The sequence below is a fragment of the Bidens hawaiensis genome, unplaced genomic scaffold (genome assembly GCF_021521415.1).
Source record: "Bidens hawaiensis isolate Kalapana, Puna unplaced genomic scaffold, B.hawaiensis_p1.1 tig00000820_1, whole genome shotgun sequence".
Classification (NCBI taxonomy): Eukaryota; Viridiplantae; Streptophyta; class Magnoliopsida; order Asterales; family Asteraceae; genus Bidens; species Bidens hawaiensis.
The window spans coordinates 5,053,720-5,072,221 of NW_027491048.1; the positions used below are offsets into that span (position 1 = coordinate 5,053,720).

The following is an 18,502-nucleotide window of genomic DNA, read 5'->3' on the forward strand; positions in this document are numbered from 1 at the left end:
CGAGATCAGGGTGGGGTCAGTGTGTTTAAACACGGGGGGGGGGGGGGGGGCAAGCTTCCTCCTCTCGAGTGGATGAGGATACTGCCCCACATCATCCCCGTTGGTCATTACGGCGGAACTAGGTGCTGAGCAATGCAGACGTTTGCCAGGAATACCTCCACGAAAGTCTTCCTCCTGCAGAGAATGAACGACAACGTCGTCGCATCCGTCAAGAGCTTTTCGACTCCAATTCCTACCATGTGGCGAACGCTGTGTCTACCAACCAGGAAATTCGCCGGGATTGGTTAGCTATGAATGATGAGTTGGAGGAAACCGAGCGGAACTTGCTTGGTGCCAAAAAAAGAGGCTCTTAAGGCGTTAACTGACGCTCAAGACAGCCGTCGAGCCTTAGAGGAAGCTAAAGTTTCTTTTCAGAAACAGATGGATGAACAAGCTGAACTGATAAAGACTCTTCAAGCTGACTCAGCAGCGAAGTACAAGCGCTTGTCTGACCTGAATGCTAGGAATCGAGACCAAGCCTTGGAGTGTGCTGGTCACAAGATGGATCTTGTCCGAGCTCAGGCGGACAAGAAGTGGCTTATATCGACAACGATTCCTAAGGTATCACGTTTCTTTTTGTTAACGTGATCAATTCAGATGTGTATGTGCTTACACTTGTTTGTTTGACTTAAAAGGTTATTACTGACATTTGGAATACTGATGACCTAAGGAATTGCGTTGCTGTGCTCCTTCGTGCTTCCGAACAGGCTGGTCGCCAAATGGGCTTTGAGGAAGGATATGAGTTTGGTTCAACGTCCCGGCTTCCGGAGGAATATGTGTTGGCCGGTAAGGATACTGCCTCCATTCTTATTGAGAAAACCAAGGAGTTTGATACCTTGAAGTTTTCCCTACTGCGGAAGATGCCATAAATCAATTGAAAGAACTATTGGATCTTGATGAAGGGGAAGACAAAGAAGCTGACACTACTGCGGAAGATGAGGATGCCACTCCGTAAATACATGTCTTTGTTGTAAATTTTTCTTTTACTTGTAATCTCTTTTGACTATGAATAAGAAGTCTTTGCGTTCTTTCCGGTGCACTTTGTCTTATGTACTGTAATATAAGTGTCTGTCCGGAACTTCGTTTTTGTCAATAAAAGATTACAACTTATCAAAATATCATGGAGTTAACTGAGCATTCTCATACATTAGGCATAAGCTTTCTTACAATAAAAGGAATTGCATCACTTGCTAGTCTATGCGGGCACGCAGGCCAAAGTAGAAGAGTAAATAAAACTGCTACATGTACCATTTCTTTAACTATGCTGTGTTCCACGTTCGAGGGATTTCAGTCCCATCCAACTTCTCTAATTTATAGGCACCTTTGGATAATACTTGTTTGATTTTATAAGGTCCCTCCCAGGTTGGGGATAACTTGCCCAGAGGCTCCTGACCGGAAGCCTCGTTATTGCGGAAGACAAAATCTCCCGCATCGAATTCGCATGTCTGGACCTGCAAATTGTAATATTTCTGAAGCTGTCGCTTGTAATTGTGCTCGCGGATCAACGCTAATTCTCTTCTTTCTTCCAGTAAATCAAGATTCATCCTAAGTTCGTGATTATTATCATCAATCAGTAGAACCCTTGCGGATGGAATCCCGATCTCTGCGGGGATCATGGCTTCAGTGCCATAGGTTAGGCTAAAGGGTGTCTCCAAATTACTGGAGTTCTTTTGAGTGCGGAAGGCCCAGAGTACATGGGGTAGTTCATCCACCCAACCCGTTCGTTTCGTTCCTAGCCTTGCCTTGATCCCTTCCTTGATAGTTCGGTTGGTCCTTTCAACCTGACCATTTGCCTGCGAATGAGCTACGGATGTGAAGGTTTGAATGACTTGAAGTTCTTTCAACCATTCTGTAGTCCGCTATCAGCAAATTGGGTTCCATTGTCACTTACCAATTCTTGCGGGAGACAAAACCGACAAATGATGAATTCCCAAAGGAATTTTTTCACGCTTGAAGCCGTGATTGATGCAACCGTTTGGCTTCCACCCACTTGGTGAAGTAATCAATGGCCACTATCAAGAATTTGACCCGTCCCGGGGCTTCTGGGAAAGGTCCCATGATATCGGTAGCCCATTTTTGGAACGACCAAGCGGATGTTACTGGAATCAGTTCGTTCTTTGGATGTAGGGTGTTGGGGGCATGGCGCTGGCATGAATCACACTTTCTGATTTCTTGCACAGCGTCTAAATGCATTCCAGGCCAATAATACCCTGCGTTCATGATCTTTGCAACCGTCATTCTTGGTCCCCGCATGTAGCCCGCAAATCCTTCGTGGATTTCTCTAATCAAGTAATTTGCATCTTCTGCGTCTACACAACGTAATAACGGACCAAGGAATGATCTCCGGTATAGGATGTCGTCAGTCAACTGGTAATTCAGAGCTTTGTGCTTAATCTTCCGAGCCTCAGCCTTTCCTGCTGGAAGTGCTCCGGAAGATAAGTAAGCTATAATGGGTGACATCCAGGACTCAACACCAGTTTGGATTACCAGGACTTGATTTTGTGGAACGGATGGATGGTCTAAAACTTCTACACGAATATCTTTGGCGAAATGCTCAAAATTCGTTGAAGCTAGCTTGCTAAGAGCGTCCGCCGATTTGTTCTCGCTCCTTTTAATGTGAAAAATATTGAAGGAGGAAAATTGGCGAATCAAGACTCTCGCTTGTGACATATAAGAAGCCTTGACATCGTTTTTTGCTTCGTATGTTCCGTTTATTTGTCCCGCAATTAGCATAGAATCCACCCGAGCCTCCAAATGTTTCACCCCCAGCTTTTTCACTATCCGCAGTCCTGCCAGGAAGGCTTTGTATTCCGCCTCATTGTTGGTACTTTTGAAGTCGAACTTGATTGCGTACGTAAATTCATGCCCCTCAGGGTTGACTAGCCTTAAACCTGCACCTGACCCTTCGCTGCTGGAAGCTCCATCCGTGAACAATGACCAAAATTGCCCTTGTTCCGGAGGTGCTTGGGGTTGTTGTTCGATTAGGCATTCTTGCTCTTTGTACTGCGGAACTTCCTTGACGAAGTCCGCGAGTACCTGCCCCTTGATCGCTGGTCTAGGCTTATACTCGATCGAGTGTTCACCCAATTCAATAGCCCACTTTTCCAGGCGTCCGGATAACTCGGGTTTACTCAACACGTTCTTGAGTTTGTACCCGGTTAATACATTGATAGGGTGGCCCTGGAAATGTCTGTGGAGCCGTCTGGCGGCATAAACCAATGCCAAAACCAATTTTTCCAACATCGAATACCTTGTTTCCGGGTCCGATAGCGTTCTACTGACGTAATAGATTGGAGTTTGAACATTTTTCCTATCGGTCAGCAAAACGGCCCCTATGGCAATGTCCGAGGAAGATAAATATAGTGTCAGAGATTCACCCGCGTATGGTGTTGTTAGAGTAGGAAGCTCCATTAAGCATTTCTTAACTTCTAAGAATGCTTTTTCAGCCTCCGTGGTCCACTTGAAATGTGTCTTTTTGAGGCAATTTCTAAGTGTTGACACGAATGGATGAGACTTGGCCGCGTGGTTTGCTAAGAATCGGTTTAACGCCACAAGTCTCCCATTAAGTGTTTGAACCTCCTTGAGGGAAGAGGGTGAAGGCATGCGGGCTATAGCCTGGACCTTATCTGGGTTGGCTTTAAAGCCCGCACCTGTTACTATGACTCCAGGAATTTACCCTCTTCCATGCCAAATGAACACTTAGCCGGATTCAACTTCATATTGATGCTTCGTAGTGTTTCAAAGGTCTCTTCAATATCTCTTAACATCTAGTCTTCTTCAATGCTTTTGATTACCAAATCATCCATATAAACTTCCAGATTTCGGCTTATCTGACCTTTGAAAGCTTGATCCATTAATCGCTGATATGTGGCGCCCGCGTTCTTTAATCCGAAAGGCATCATTTTATAACAAAAGGTGCCTTGATAGGTTCGGAATGCTGTCTTGTCCTCGTCGCTTGCTGCCATACGGATTTGGTGATATCCCTTATAAGCGTCGAGGAAACATTTGAATTTGAACCGAGCCACAGCATCTACCTTGAGGTCGATCTCAGGTAATGGATAACAATCTTTCGGGCATGCTTTGTTTAGGTCTTTGAAGTCAATACACATCCGCCATGTCCCATTGCTCTTTGGGACAATGACCGGATTAGCTACCCATGTCTGATACTTGCTTTCCCGGATGATCCCGGCGTGAAGAAGATCTTGTACTTGTTCATTCATGGCTTTCGTTTGTTCTGGGCCCATCTTCCGCTTTTTCTGAACAATCGGAGTAAACATCGGGTTTACCCTCAACTTGTGTTCAACGATGCTCCGCGGGACGCCAGTCATATCCGCGGGGCACCAGGCGAAGATGTCCACGTTCTTGGTCAATAACTGTTTCAAAAAGGTCCGTACTATCTCCGAGATAGCAGGTCCTATTGTGATTGTCTGGTCCGGAAACTCTTTATTCAAAACCCATTTCTCAGTTTCAATCTTCTGAGCCTGTTTTGGAACCTTGCTTGGTCTTGAAATTTCGGTTGTAAAGTAATGTCTTTTTACATGAATTATCGCCACACCAGTGCGAGTTGGAACTCCTACTGCACCGTGAGCTGTAGACGGATGGGCATTGAAGTCTCCAATTGCCTCTCGTCCCAAAATAATGTCGTGTTTAGAAGTTGCTGGTAGTACCAAAAATTCTACTTCTTCAGTTCTTGAACGTACTCCATCACTTAGTGTGACCGGGAAAGTGATAACACCGCGCGGGTGTATTATCTCTCCCCCGAAACCATAAACAGGAGCATGAATTGGTTGTAGTCTTTCTTTGTCTTCTTCGTCCAGTTGTTCGAAACACTGTTCGTACATTATATCGTACGTACTGCCTGTGTGAAAAAACACATATTGTGATCGGTAATGACCAAATTCGGCAGTAATTATCAGTGGGTTTTTGTTACATGGTCCACCTTTGATCCGAGGAAAAATAACAGGCTCGTTTTTCCATTCTTCGTCCTCTTAATCTCTCCTCTTTCCCTTACCCGAATGTCCCCCTTGAATCATGTGGACATTCAGATCTTTGATTTGCCTTTTAGCTGGGCCCTGGCTATCTTTTGCTGGAGGTTTGCCAGTCCCTGCTCGTACGCCTTTAACCAAATGTTCGAGTTTACCATTTTTAACAGCTGCTTCAATTTCATTTCTGAGAGCCACACACTCATTCGTGTTGTGTCCAACATCATTATGATATGAGCAATGTTTTTTTGTATCAAGGAATGACTTCCGTGGTATTGGTTGAGGTTTCCAGAAAGTCAGATTCTCAGTAGTGAGAATTTCTGAGGGAGTCTTTGATAACTGGGTCCAACTGTTGGTGGAACGACCTGGAAACCTTAAGGAATGACTTGTATCAAGGACAACATCATTATGATATGAGCAATGTTTTTTTGTATCAAGGAATGACTTCCGTGGTATTGGTTGAGGTTTCCAGAAAGTCAGATTCTCAGTAGTGAGAATTTCTGAGGGAGTCTTTGATAACTGGGTCCAACTGTTGGTGGAACGACCTGGAAAATTACGTTTACCCTTGTTGTCGATCAAAGACCTTGCATCAAAAGGCTTAGATGTTTCCGCACTTGGCTGAAGTCTTGACCATATTGGTCCCTTAGCCTGCCTGTTTGGTCTCGGAGTTTGAAACTCAATTTTCGGTGATTGTTTTTGACTACTGGAACTTAGAGTTTTTTCAGTTCTTGTAAACAACTTTAATGCCTTCATGATTTCATCCCATGACTCGGGCATCCCACATCTTCCTGTTAGAGTACGAATCAAGGCATCACTGTGGACGTTCTTATAGAATGCTCCCCGCGGCATATCCTCGCTTACTCCTCCGATGTTAAGGCTCTCGTTAGTAAAACGAGTAATGAAGTCTTCAATAGAGTCATTATTTCGCCTTGTAACATCCAGTATTTCCGAAGTGTCACGAGTATGTTTCTTTTGTTGACTAAAATGCTGAGAGAATCTTGCTACAAAGTCTTTCCAACTTGTAATCTTTCCACATAGCAACTTTTCAAACCACTCCCGCATTGCCCCGGTAAATGTTAGCGTAAACATGTGACACCAATATGGTAGAGTCCAACCACTGACTCCTCCAACTGCTTCAAATCTTAACAGATGATCACTAGGATCAGTCATTCCATTATATGTTCCAACGGATGTTGGTATCTTTGCATTAATCGGGAATGGAGCTGTCGCGATGCTCGGAATGAATTTTGATTTTTCTGCGAAGGACTCTGGGCGATATGGTTTGGAAAAATCGTATTTAGCATTGCTATGATACTCCGCATGGCGAAAAACTGGGCGCGGATAGCTAGCCCCTCCGTACGAAGCAAGACGGCTATCCCCGCTATAAAAACTACCTTCCGGGCAATAAGTTGAGTCGTACCCATCCAGTTCGTCCTCATAGGATGATACCCGCATATCTATGCGGGGACGAGGACGTAACCTCCGAGCCTCACTCATGTTCCGCTCTGGTGGCTGACTATATTGAATGTGACTTCCCCTTGTGGGAGGAGAAATAGGTCTCCTGGGAGGCTCATTATACGTCAGGGTACGGCCATGGAAACGTTCATTCCGGACCCGACGTTCAAACTCTGGTTTCAGAATATTTTGTTGAACACGAAGCCACTCGTCTGGAGACAAAGTTTCTTCGGTTCTGAAATCATGACGGTGAGCTCTTCTTAGATTAGAATCACCGGAATCTTCTTCCAAACCTAGCTCCGACTGAGTTCGGTGGACTTCCCTTGCAATTCCTTCTAAATTCCTCAAGTTAGAACCTCCTGGGGCTGTGACGTGCCCCAAGTCAGTAGTTGGTGTAACAACATTTCCGGTGTCTACCGGGGTGACACCTTCTTGTTGAGCAAACAACCCCCGAGCCGTCGAACCACCCAAGGAAAAGATTCCTGGATTGATGGTGTCAGTTCTTGCAACAGGAGTCGAAATTCGAGCAAACACAGATGTTGCTCCTTCACGTGTTTCAAGGTTGAGATCGCGTGGAGGTTGTGCTTGATTCTCCGTCGGCCCTTTAGGTAACTGACTCATATCGTAAAGAGAACGGAAAGTTTTTCTGCTGTTCTAACAAAAGCACGGATGATGCCAATGAAGAAGCACAGATCTACTCCCCACGGATGGGTCCTAGATCCGATGAGTCCACAGGGTAGGATATGGTTATTGCCAATACGATATGAATACAATCCCTAAAGTTCAATGACGTGATCCTGCAAAACAGAACACCGTGAGCTCGTTACGGGAAGGACAATGTAGGGGGTCTTCCTGTAACCACCCTCCGGCGTGAGAATAAGTACCGTTCTGATGAAGAGATAAAATACTTAAGTAAATTGAGAGAGTACAGTGATCGTGGATGTTGATCAATACCTCATGCAGGTTGACAAGGTATTTATAGCCGAAGGGTATGGGAAGATGATTGGGCCAGCTGTCCCTTTGGAAGATGCTCTTCTAACCGCCTGGACATGTGTCTTCATATTACTGGTCTAGCTCATACGTTGCATGTGCATGTATAACAACCCGGACAGGTGTCTCCTTATGATAGGGCGGTGAACAACCCTGGCCATGTGCACGGTTATAACAAACCTGGACAGGTGTTCTTCCATAATTGGCTGATACATCACGTATTACTTAAGAGAGCATCTTGGTAAATCTTCTAGAGTGTTATCACACACAAACAGCTGTCCCGGGGCATTACCTCGTAGCTGTTTACGCAGACAGGCTTTCTGTCCTGCGGACAACTTTTGAGGGTGCCAGGATGCTTCCGCATGCCTTGTGAGGATGTTTCTTCCGCCCATGGTTATGCGGATGACTTGGATGCCCCGCAGGTACCTTACGAGGGACTTCTGGTAAACCCGCGGGTGTTACTTAAGGGTATTTGGGTCTTTTTGGTACCCTACCTCTATACCAAGCATAAAACGTTTGTTTATCATTGTAACTATGCTGCTAGTCGCTATCCCGCCAACAACCGCCACCACATTCCTTGTGTCGGCGATGTCTTCTTTTCTTCTTTTGTTTATGTCGGCGAGCAGTCCTTTTTCTTGTTTCTGCCCCGTCGAAATCTGACGGTGCCGCGTGTTGTGTTTGTGCTTTATGTTATTCGGTGTGATTAATATAAAAAACTAGTAAATGAGTCAAGCATAAGCCCGAGTCTTAGGTAAATCAAGCTCAAACTCAAGTCATTCAACTTAAAATAGTTTTTGTTCACTTTAATAAAAAAGGCTTAGTTTGATTAACTTCGTATTCAAGTTATGCTTAACCAAGTAACAACATCGTATTCGGCATACATGATGCCTAACAATATCATATACATTACACACACACATACATCCTTACACGTACATAGATACATACACATGCATACTACTAAAATTTATATGACATATGGGTTTGAAAATTATGTGTGACAGAAACATGGATACATACTATTATTTTGAACTTTTTTTTAATCTCCCACTAGTGATCCATTTGTATGTAAGTTAAGAATTCGAAAGTACGTGAAAAACAAACATATGTTGTTTCATGTAACCGACTTTTGTAGCATTCTCTTAAGTATTAACACGTTGATAATTGGATAACAAAGGAATCATCTTGCAATGTATCAACACTAAGCCTTGAGTCTTTTAAATGATTGTAATCTCCAATATTCATGATGTTTTGATAATCAAAGGCTCCTCATATCTTTCTCATATTTGAATGCAAGTAAAATCGAAATCTTAATACATCTAAAACAAGCGAGTTTTTTTTTTCCCTTCAAAACGAAATGGAAGAGCCTATTTAGAGCATCCACAACAAACTCATACAAACTAACACAACATCGTCACATCAGATTCCAATTTTTTTTTAAATCTCTCACTCTCTTCCACAACAACAAACCTTTACCAACCTTAATAATATTAAATATGTATGTATATGTATATATAGCATGTGTGTGTATAAGAGGAGAGGGACCCACATCGCAAGTCCGCAACAGGTTTACAGCCATGAACTTTAGTTCATGGACTTGACACCACAACGGTGGATTATTTCCACATCATGTCTTCTTCCTTGTCACACTACTAGGGGTTAGGGGTGAGCAAGATAAGGGTCAGACCCTTAAAACCCGGTTACCCGACTCGTAAACCCCTTAATTAGACCCGAATATATAATATGGGTCGGATAAAGGGTAATTAAATTTCACCTTAAAGGGTATAAGGGTTTCAAAGCTCCGACCTTTTATCAAACCCTTAACCCGTTTACTAGTTTCTAGATATCAGATTCGCGATTAATATGAAATTTAGGAGATGTTTGTATTTGATATATGATTCATCAGAAATTCCTTATTACCAAGAAAAATAAATATAGAGGGCCATACTATTGATTGGGAACATATATATGGAAATTATACTAAATTTTTCTATACATGTAATTTGTGAATGTGAATATTCTTTACATCAGTTCAAATAGTTGATAAACTTTCGAAATTATACTTTACTATGTTATTAAATGAAAGTATAATTGTTTTAAGATTCATATACTAAATTCATATATGAGATATGCAACTAGTAAATGCAGAAAAACATATATGATTACTGTCTTCAAGAGTAAATGGTTGGATCCTGGAAACCCTTATTTATACGCGACCCTTTTATTGTTTAGAGAGTAGGGTCTTGGGTCCACGTTTCTTCCTAAAAAGGTAAAGGGTCTGGGTAAGATATTAGGTAAAAGGGTCGGGTATTATCCTTTGAACAGTCCTAGACATCACCAAGGCCTTGGAAGGTGTGGCTTGTTGTAGATACTCTTAGTATCTAAGACTCTTGGTCATTCACTCTTTACAAAAGAACAACAAACATCATACGATTCGTTTTAGCTTGAAGAAAATCGATAAACGTATTTGATGGAGAACTGATTTTGCAATTGATCTTTAAGTTGATATAATCTAATAAAACTCATATTATTAGGTATGTTACCAGTGTTGTAAAAGTCTGCCAACTCGGCCTTATAATCGAGGAGTACTCGAAACCCAGGGCGGTTCCATAGCACTTTTATACAACTAGGCCAGTAATAAACAAATTCGATCAACATCGGGCTAGATCAGACAACTCGGCCTGAAAATCGGTCGACTCAAAACCACAAACATGCAATTTTTCTATTTATATTAGTATTCACGTATTTTATTCGATATAAGTAAAATTATAATATCTGACATATATAAAATCTCCTAAAATTTATTTACAACATACCATGTTCAAGTATATTCTCTATCTAAACCGACTACTCACACTCAAAACTATTTGACTGACTAGAAAACGGTAGTGACTTTTGCAACGTTCACAAATACTCTTAAAACCAAAAGTAAAGTATATTATTGGTTAATAAGTTTTTCTTTAATGTTTAGAAAAAATAAAAAGTATCTTGATCCACCAAACTAATTTTTAATCTTTTAGAGACAGTTAATGATAAGCATATGACTCATTAATACACATTAAGTTTACACGTGTGGCTGATACATTGTTGCCACATACATCAACTCCAAAAAACCTTTCCATTTTCATGACTTTATCAGAGCTGGCAACTCCAACCTTTCATTATTATTATTAACAAACACCCCCTTCTTATTTCCCATCATACTTAGCCACTTCCTTCCACCACCATTACCACCGTCGCCGCAACCGCCACATCCAAAAATGACCGACAGAGTGTACCCATCATCAAAACCAAAAGACAACAACACCAATACCAAAACCACCGCCGCCGCCACACCAAACCGAAGACTCCCACCACCACCAAACAAAACCACCCCCACCCCTACCCACACCACTACCCGCCACCCATACCGCCCCAACCTCACCACAACCCGCATAGGCAGGCGCAGACACAGAAGTTGCGCCTGCCTATGCTGTTTCTGGTCATTTTTAATAATAATCCTCCTCCTCCTCATCACCGCCATTACAGGATGCATATTCTACCTCCTCTACCACCCGCACCGCCCATCATTCTCATTAGCCGCACTCAAAATCTCTGAATTGAATCTCACCGCATCAGACGACACCACACGCCTCACCTCCAACCTCAACCTCACACTCTCCATCAAAAACCCCAACAAAAAAATAACATTCTATTACAATTCAATTATAGTCATGTGTTCATCCCACGATACCATAATAGCCAAAGGCACGTATCCAAATCCAATAACTAGCAAGCCCAATAATATCACCATCATCCACTCTCCGTTACATATCACCAACTTACTTCTCGAACCCGAAACTGTTAATAAGTTTCGGTCTGATTTGAAGAAGAAGTCCGGGTTGCCGTTAACGCTCGTTCTCGATACGGAAGCTCGAGTTAAATTTGAAACCATCAAAACCAAAAAAATTGGAATTCGGATCAAATGTGAAGGAATTCATAGCTTAATTCCGAAAGGCGGTCGAAACTCGTCTTCGGTGGCCGCGAATGTTGATGATGCGAAATGCAAGCTTGATCTTCGGATCAAGATCTGGAAATGGACTTTTTGAATTCATTGAGTTTTTACAGGGTTTTTTATTTATTTATTTATTATTTTGGAGTTTTATATTTACATTTTTATGTATTATAATTTTATATTTTTTTATGAGGATGGAGATGAAGATGAAAACCGGAGAAACTCATAACCTCTTCTTTTTATTTTTATTTTCTTTTTTACTATTATTCATGATCAAACAGCAAATGTAACCGTAATTTATTTGTATACATATATTACCTTTTTCTACATAAAAAGTGGCCACACTTTTCTTTTATATGATTATATGTAGTTTTATATGTAATTTACACATTTAAAATCATAATCATGTTACGATTTAGTTTAAGAGAGTTCGGGTGGTTTTAGTTTAAGAGAGTTCGGTTGGTTTTGATATTTCAAATATTGGTTTTAGTTTAGGAGAGTTCGGTTGATTTTGACGTCTTACATATTAACTTGTTTAACTCATTTAGTTCTACAATATATTTTTACATCACAACTTATAGTGAATGGTTGTATGACTTAGAGTGAATTGTTGTATTAGAGTTTACTTGGGAGATTTGAAAGATAAAAAAGGAATGGGAATAAAGCTTAAATGTTAAAACATAATTATCTTCTTCACGTTTACTTAAATAAGGAGATTATGTCATAAATTTAAATTTTTTAGCATTAATAAAGTAAACATGCCTGGTTAAACATGTCTTTTTCGTGTGATTTCATGAAAACTCATGTTATACGAGTATCCATATAATCATATGTCTGGCACTATTATAGGTTTGAATTTAAAGGAATGTTTGGTAGCCTCTTAGTGATAAATCATTAAAAGGTTACCTCAACATTGATCATAGGAAGTTTTTTTTTAGTATTAGCATAGTAAACATGTCATTTTAAAGGTTAAACATGTAGTTTTCGTGTGATTTCATGAAAACTTGTGCTATGTGAGTATCCATATAATGTGTGACACGATTTTTATGTTTGGATTTAAGGGAATGTTTGGTAGACTCTTAATGATTTCATTAAGAGGTTATCTCAACATTGGTTATAGGTAAAGTGTGTTTGGTTACACCTTCTAATTGCTTATAGTTTTTAATAGTTAAGTTTCAAAGACATGTTAAATCTTTTAATTAGTCAGACCTCTTATTGATTAAACATCATATAGTCAAATAGCCCTTAAGTAAAAAATTTGGGTTTGTCTAGGGCTTAATCTACTAACATGCGAACACAACCTTTTTAACAATTGTATTTGTTGATTTTGTTTAAAAATATATAATATAGGCAAATCCCTTTCACTTTTAATCAAATTTGGTAATAAAGTGTTTAGAAACCTTTTCCTTTTTACCTTTTAAATCCTTCTCAATTAATTACTAGATTGTTTGTTTTATTCACTAAAAGTTAATAATTTGGAACTATGATTGTGAAACTAGTTGTAATGATTATGGATTGATAAAACTGGCAAGTATTTATTGATGTGATAAATGAAAATTAAAACATGATGGTGATTTTACCTGTATATAGAACACTTTATTACCATAAATAAAGTTTAATTTTTAAGTTATAAGTTTTTTAATATTGGTACAACGACACATTTGTCGGTAGCATCACTTAAATGGCTAAGTTTTTGTTTTTTCATTTTTGTAGATTAACTAGTAACTTAACCAGAGGGGCTTGTCCCAATGGCCAGGAACATGATGGATGACTCGGATGTCCCGGGTTCAAATCCTGATTCCGACCGGATTTTACCAGAGCATTAAAACTTGTCGTGTCGTCTGGCGGGGTGAGCCAACTGGGTTTTACCGGGAACGCTAAGCCAAACTCGGATGCCAGCGTGGATCCCGATCATGTCAACATAGTTGGCCTGAGTGGGGTGGTGAGGCGCGACGTGTTCGCGCAGTGAGATAGCTTAACTGTGAAAGTCACCGTTCGAAAAAAAACTAGTAACTTGACCCGCGCGTGTTGCTGCGCATCAAGACATGAAACATGTACGTTAAGATTGACATGTAACGACACTAATATGCACATAATATTACTATATGTAAAATTTAAGAATGAAGTTAAATTCTTCGAAAAATCTGCTTCATGACTCTTAAGTAACTAAAGTTTATATAAAGCGGATAAATAAGTTACCTTACCCGCACCCGAACTCACCGACCCGTCAGTCCTGATCCGTAGCCCATCATGTAATCTGTAAACCGCCCGATCGAACCAATATTTACATGTAGCCTGTCTCACCCTGTTCTAACCAATATTAAAGGAAAAAAACCATTTGACCCCACTCGTTTCAAGATGTGCAAAAGATGCTCTTTTGACTGTAATATGTTTGACACGTTAGCCAACCCACCTAACCGAGACTAAACCGTTGATGACCTTGTACAGGTTTTTGCCTACAAAGTTGATTAGATGTTGAAGTTATTGTTGTTACACCATAATAATGTCATAGCGTTTACCCATAATTAAGTTTTTGTGAACGTATACTACTAAAAAAAATTTGCAACGGTGACTTAACGTGTATATTTGTATATTATGCAAAAGATGGCTTCACACGTAGCTGCAGTCTTGTTTACACATATATATTAGATAAAATAGTTTATGTAAGGTGCAAGTTGGAGGTTATGTGTGTGTTGTGTGGGTACATGGTGAATTGCATGTCCATCAATTATACCGTAGCAGTCAAATTTCACATGCCTTCCAAAATTACTTGAAAGGTGAATTGTCCATCTCTATTTGTATAACTCGAAACGGAAATGTCAGATGTGAAGTTGAGGTTTTATGTTTTGGTAATTGGTACTTTGAAATCTGAAACACAATTAACTTCCAAAATTACTTTAGTACACGGTTGTTACCATTCATCTTTTATGGTGACTTTTATTAGCTTTTTTCCTTCTATTTTGAAAGTAGTTTGTAAAGAAACATAAGAGCTGGTTCATCAAAGATATAACAAAGCAACACAATAAGTCTCAAAAATTACTTAACCATTTCACCAAACACCTTGCAGACATAGTTAGAAGAGTCGATTAACAAAGCATAAGCATTTCATCAAACACATTCTTAGCATAGTTAGGAGTGTCAAATTAACCAAAGGAGGCACCTTCGGAATGACAAAATCAAAAAAAGTATCATGGTTTAGTTTCAACTAAAAAAGTCAACAAAATACACAAAAATAGATACAAAATATAATACCTTAAAAACTAACTGCACATTCCCTTCTTTAAGCCTACGAATAAAGTAACAATAAAGTAAAGTACAAAATCTGTAGCTTATTGTACAACCGAAAAAAAAACAAACCACTTTCAAAGCATGATGTACAAGTTGAATAGCATAAGAAAGTTGCAAATTGTATATTTATATAATATAATGGTCCAGCTTGCATATTGTTCATCCCAGCTGGAATGTATGTTGTCCCATCCAATATCATATAAATCTGAAAATTGTCACATAAATAAACAATAAATAAAGTGCATTACAACTTAAAGCGTGCCATAACAATAAACATGCGTTTATATTCTTCTTATTTTATATTTTGGTGTCTTAGCGCATGATACTGTAAAACTATTTAGTCGTGTCTGACATGTCATGAGTAGTAATGTTATGAACTTTTGCTATCTAAAAGGGCTTTCGACATTTGTCATATGGATCGATGTAATCACTTTTTAACTAATATCATAAGTTTATGTTAAAAAAACCTAAATGTTATTAATATATAAAAGTTTTCTCTAAGCAGTATTTATGATGCCATTGATTGAATTTATTTATGTCACCTCAACTTTTAAAAGTTCACTTTTACATGAAACTGATATGTTTGACTTAATAATTGTTAAAAAACTATAAAACAAAATAAATTAATTTTATTTAGATGTGAGATTTTAAGTGGTGAGAAAATGTGTGACTCATTAAACTTTGACCGTAATTGTTGGTGGGTATGGACGAGGCCCTCATGTTGTTTGTCATGCAATGAAGCATAGACAGGTTGTTACCACAATTGATTATTTGATTTTGGGTTAAAATTCATAATAGTTCTTAGTCTTTAGTTACTTATTGTGAGTATCTAGTTAAATGAGTGTTAGATAATTAGTTTGATACAAATTAATGAATTATTACAAAATGGTCATTAAACCGCTTAATGTAATTTTTATATATTTATTTTATCACTGTTTAAATAATCAAATTGTGTGTCAAGGATTCTTGGCTCAGTTAGCAAGTTGTATTAAGTGTGAGGCAAGAGGTAGGGCTAATCGGGACAATTGGCAAATGCTATTATATTGCCTATTCGTATACATTTCAAAAAATTGATTAATGTATTTGTTATTAATTTTAATGTTTGTTCATGTTACATCTACCAATTCAAAAATTGATTTTAATTTGTTTTCATTTTAATATATCATTGGAAATGGAGGAGTAAATGAAGAAATAGGTGAGATTGAAGACATTTACGATCGATTTTTTTTATATATAAAATTTCACTTGTTTTAAGGACATGTATTTTGTATAATGTGATTTATTATTTGTAAATTCTGTAAAGGTCCGAGGTTAGTCAAGACAAATTCTGCTAATGAGCGGAAGATAATTCAGTTAAGGAGACTGGTGTGCGAAGTGGTAAGCACAATGTCATCCACGTACAATAGTAAGTGAGCGAGTGTGTCTTCGAATTGGTAAATAAAAGGTGACGTGTCACTGATGTTTTTAAAACCCATGGTGAAAAGAAAGGAGGAAACTTGTTAATGTTGGAATTAGATATCAACAACAACCAAGAAGATTTCACGAAAGTCTTTTTTTTTCTCATTAATAAACACCTCCTTATATAGGAGAACAAAACACAAACCGACTCCAACACAAATATTATCCTAACCTCCTATAAACAAGATAATAGAAAACAAATTCAAAATAAACATAAAGACTAGTCTCGATATCCTAACATGACTCAACAAAACATTAATATTAATAGATAAATATAAACTTTGAATTATCTCTTCAACACCCCCTCTTAATTCAAAGTTCATTCACTCCCATTAGCTTTCTCAAATAAGCAAACTGTTCGGTTCCAAGCGCTTTAGTGAGTGCATCTGCTACTTGCTCTTCAGTGTAACACGACTTCACTATAATTTGATTAGTTTCAACCAAGCTTTTAATATAATGATATTTAATATCAATATGTTTGCTTCTTTTGTGTAGAGCTGCATTCTTTGTGAGGAATATTGCTGATTGATTATCACACAAAATGGTTGTTGGTTCTGTTTGTTTAACTCCCAGTTCATCTAGTAATTGCCTCAACCACACAGCTTGACATGTCGCAGCACCGGCCGCTACGTACTCTGCTTCTGTTGAGGATAATGCCACAACTTGTTGTTTTTTTGAACTCCATGAGATAGCTCCAGACCCACAAAAAAATATGTTTGCTGATACACTTTTTCTATCTTCCAACGAAGTAGCCCAATCACTATCTGTATAGCCTTTCAACTTGACTGTTTTGCCCTTTTCATACCATAACCCGTAACTAACGGTTCCAGCCACATACCTAAGTATACGTCTTGCCGCTCCTAGATGACAAGCTGTTGGTTTCTGCATATATCTTGAGATTAACCCTACAGTAAATGCAATATCCGGTCTTGTATGAGAAAGATACAACAGCCCACCAACTAGACTTCTGAACACACGAACGTCAGCAATTTCATCACTTTCATCAGCTTTGAACTTCTCTCCACAATTCATAGGAGTCAATGATAAATTGCAATTCTTCATTCCAAACTTATTTAGCAAATCAGTAGCATATTTTCTTTGAGATAAGAACAAACCTTCTTTGCTTTGTGTTATTTCTAAACCAAGAAAATAAGAGAGATTTCCCATATCGAACATCTCGAATTCTTTCACCATCAGGGCTTTAAATTCTTGTAGAAGATTTGTGGATGAGCTTGTATATATTATGTCATCTACATAGATACACACAATTATAAGGTCTTCACCCATCCTCTTAACATACACAGTTGGCTCACTTTTGGTTCTATAATACTCATGCCCTTGTAGATATTTATCAATTCGTTCATACCAAGCACGTGGAGCCTGCTTCAGACCGTACAAGGCTTTGTGCAGCTTATAAACTTTGTCTTCTTGATCTTCGATTTCAAACCCCGGGGGTTGGATCACATATACTTCTTCTTGAAGCGGTCCATTCAAGAATGCCGACTTTACGTCCAATTGATACATACTCCATCCTTTTTGTGCTGCAATAGATAGTATGACTCGAATAGTTTCAAAACGAGCTACGGGGGAAAATGTTTCTTCATAGTCTATCACGTACTCTTGGGCATAACCTTTAGCGACTAATCGTGCTTTGTGCTTTTGTATCTTACCATCGATTCCTAGTTTTATCTTATAAACCCATTTTAACCCAATTGCTCTTTTGTTATTTGGCAACTTTGTTAGGGACCAAGTTTGATGCTTTTCAAGTGCACTCAACTCAGTTTGCATTGCACTTACCCACTCCTTATACTTAACTGCTTCATTATAGCTTGTAGGTTCTACCATGGTGAGAGCTAACTGGCACGCATTTGTTTCCGTGATCTCTTCATTACGAGCGCTACTTGTGGAACCCACTTCATAGTCTCTCAACCGGACTGAAACTTGTTTTCTTCGGCTACTTTTTCTTGGTTCTGAATTCCGGTTACTTCTTGGTTCTGAATGGCTTGGGGTGTTAGTTTCTTCACTTTCCTCCGTTTCATTTCCGTCTTCAATCAAGGGTTCCTTGTTTGCTTCATCTTTCTGATATAAATCAGAAGGTAAGATGTGTCTATCTTCATTGGCAGCATGCCAATTAGCAGTTTCTTCAAAGACAACATATCTACTTGTGATTATAGTTCTTTTAGCCGGGTTGTATAACCTATAAGCTTTGGACGTAGGAGCATATCCGACAAATATGCACTTCACTGATTTGGGATCAAGTTTCCTTCGATGTTGAGAAGGTGTTAATGCATAGGCA

General features: G+C 39.1%; 2 protein-coding genes across 2 annotated transcripts; one reads left to right on the forward strand and one right to left on the reverse strand.

Annotated features, from left to right (window-relative positions):
- Positions 1-1,298: 1,298 nt before the first annotated feature.
- LOC143541697 (uncharacterized) lies at positions 1,299-4,880 on the reverse strand. The gene is made up of 4 exons (XM_077034452.1): positions 4,145-4,880; positions 3,044-3,689; positions 2,201-2,950; positions 1,299-1,584 (listed from the first exon to the last, which is right to left on the reverse strand). Exons 1-4 carry the CDS (start codon positions 4,878-4,880, stop codon positions 1,299-1,301), a joined length of 2,418 nt encoding a protein of 805 aa, XP_076890567.1.
- Positions 4,881-10,726: 5,846 nt separating this feature from the next.
- LOC143540778 (NDR1/HIN1-like protein 1) lies at positions 10,727-11,594 on the forward strand. Its single transcript, XM_077033751.1, has one exon. It carries the CDS (start codon positions 10,727-10,729, stop codon positions 11,552-11,554), a length of 828 nt encoding a protein of 275 aa, XP_076889866.1. The 3' UTR covers positions 11,555-11,594.
- The last annotated feature ends 6,908 nt before the right edge of the window (positions 11,595-18,502 follow it).

What these genes read in the sequence shown, in the direction of transcription:
- LOC143541697 (XM_077034452.1), bottom strand. Translation starts at nt 4,880, where the DNA reads ATGTACGAACAGTGTTTCGAACAACTGGACGAAGAAGACAAAGAAAGA. An exon ending in CAATGGGACATGGCGGATGT is followed by an intron (nt 3,690 to 4,144) that starts GTATTGACTTCA and finishes TCATAGTAACAG; the next exon opens with GTGCGGGCTTTAAAGCCAAC. An exon ending in GCTGTGCAAGAAATCAGAAA is followed by an intron (nt 1,585 to 2,200) that starts GTGTGATTCATG and finishes TCACGAACTTAG; the next exon opens with GATGAATCTTGATTTACTGG.
- LOC143540778 (XM_077033751.1), top strand. Translation starts at nt 10,727, where the DNA reads ATGACCGACAGAGTGTACCCATCATCAAAACCAAAAGACAACAACACC.